This window comes from Acomys russatus, chromosome 14, assembly GCF_903995435.1.
Source record: "Acomys russatus chromosome 14, mAcoRus1.1, whole genome shotgun sequence".
Taxonomy (NCBI): domain Eukaryota; kingdom Metazoa; phylum Chordata; class Mammalia; order Rodentia; family Muridae; genus Acomys; species Acomys russatus.
In genome coordinates, this window is record NC_067150.1 from 31725376 (window position 1) to 31727597 (window position 2222).

Below are 2222 nucleotides of genomic sequence, written 5' to 3' on the forward strand. Positions count from 1 at the left end.
AGGGTAAGATCTGCAACAAAAGTTAACACAATTAATAATATACTCAAGTAAAAGTTCTGTGTTCGCACTCTCTTAAAAAAGTAAGGTAGTAACATTTTCAGACCATGGATAAATATAGTGGAAACTTTGGAAAGCAAAACTGTAGCTAGGGAGATTAGTTCATTAGCTTTAGTACTTAGATGTTCTCTGCAAGCAAGGAGCATCTCAGCTGGAGTGGAGTGAAAAGGGAAAAATAATAAGGAACAATCGTGTGATGTGAAAGAGATGGGGAGTGATAGGGAGAGAATGAGGGAAATAAAAAGAAACGGGAGGCAGAATGAAAGTAAGGAAGGGAGAAAACCATTTTTATGTCTGATTGAGAATAATGCAGAATGTACGTGCCATGTCCAAAGACTTCACAAGAACATTAAGCCTTTCCCCCTGCTGTCTTCTGTCAGATATGATTGTCAAGGACATGCAAAGCAGCAACCAGACCTCTGTGTCTCACTTCATCCTGGTGGGCCTGCATCACCCACCTCAGCTCAGGATTCCACTGTTCCTGGCATTCCTTGTCATCTATCTCCTCACTGTCTCTGGCAATGGGCTCATCATCCTCACTGTCTTGGTGGACGTCCGGCTCCACCGGCCCATGTACTGGTTCCTGTGTCACCTCTCTTTCTTAGACATGACAATTTCCTCTGCTATTGTCCCAAAGATGCTATCTGGATTTCTCTTGGATAGCAGAATTATCTCCTTTGGCGGATGTGTGATTCAGCTGTTTTCATTCCATTTCCTGGGCTGCACTGAATGCTTTCTCTACACACTCATGGCTTATGACCGATTCCTGGCCATCTGTAAGCCTTTACACTATGCTACCATCATGACTCGCAGCATCTGTAACTACCTAGCTTTGGGCACCTGGATCGGAGGGACCATCCACTCACTTTTCCAAACGAGTTTCATATTTAGGCTGCCTTTCTGCGGCCCAAACCGAGTTGACTACTTTTTCTGTGACATCCCTGCCATTCTCCGTCTAGTCTGTGCAGACACCACCATCAATGAGTTGGTCACCTTTGTAGACATTGGCTTCCTGGCCCTCACCTGCTTTGTTCTCATCCTCACTTCCTATGGCTACATCGTGGCTGCCATTCTACGAATCCGATCTGCAGATGGGCGTCGCAATGCCTTCTCTACCTGTGCTGCCCACCTCACTGTGGTCATTGTTTATTACGTGCCCTGCACCTTCATTTATTTGCGGCCTGGCTCACAGGAGCCTCTGGATGGGGTAGTAGCCGTTTTCTACACAGTCATTACTCCCTTGCTTAACCCCATCATCTACACACTACGCAACAAAGAGATGAAGGCAGCATTGCGGAGGCTGGGAGGCCTCAAGGAGGTGCAGTCTCTCTGACTTCACCTAGCACAGTCCTACCTTAAGTGCAAGCACAAGGATGAAAGATATTGTGCCGAGCAACTAGGAAGCGTTCAGACAGAAACAGGAAAATAGGTTTAGTACGGGAAGGAGAGGATTTCTCTTAGAAGCAGGAACCTGGAAACTTCTACACTGTAATTTGTTGGTACTCACGATTTCACACATCACTCTTCAGCAATATGGAAAATGAATTAAAATCCCACTGAACGAGGGCATCATCTAGCAGTAAATTTGTAAGATAAGTACAAAGACCACGTGAAGGATGTGTCTCTCTGGTACCATGTATGTGTGCATTTTTAAGTTCTAAGTCCTGTGTTGTCATATAACCTTCCTTTAAACTGTTAAACTTAACCTTGGCCAGAAAACCTTGTGTAAATTAAGTATTTCTTGTCATTAGCATACAACTATGGATCGGGGAAGTACTGGCTGACTCTCCCAACTCTCTTGTCTCCGCCTTTTACTCTAACAAAGGAATACCATTGTACTTGAACATGAAGGAGCAATTTTACTTCAGTATGAAGGACCTATTATATGTATACTTCCCAGTGACCTGGGGAGATTCAGCTGGACTTTCCCAGGTCTCTACTTTGGTAAAAATTAGGTAAGTATGTCAAGGAAAGGTTTCCTTTCCATGTGCATAAAGTAGATCATTCTGATCTTCTGTGGATGTGAATGAAACTGATTGTCTGATATGATGAATACATGTTTGGGCTGCCGCATTCCCCTGTTCATTACAGAGATACAGAATTATGCAGACGGGGCAGAGTTATCAATAGTATGTAACTAATTGACAGACAATATTCAGTGACCT

At 43.9% G+C, this 2222-nt stretch overlaps 1 protein-coding gene across 1 annotated transcript; it reads left to right on the forward strand.

Moving 5' to 3' along the window:
* Positions 1–433: 433 nt before the first annotated feature.
* LOC127197875 (olfactory receptor 10G6) lies at positions 434–1390 on the forward strand. The gene has a single exon (XM_051155715.1). It carries the CDS (start codon positions 440–442, stop codon positions 1388–1390), a length of 951 nt encoding a protein of 316 aa, XP_051011672.1. The 5' UTR covers positions 434–439.
* Positions 1391–2222: the final 832 nt, after the last annotated feature.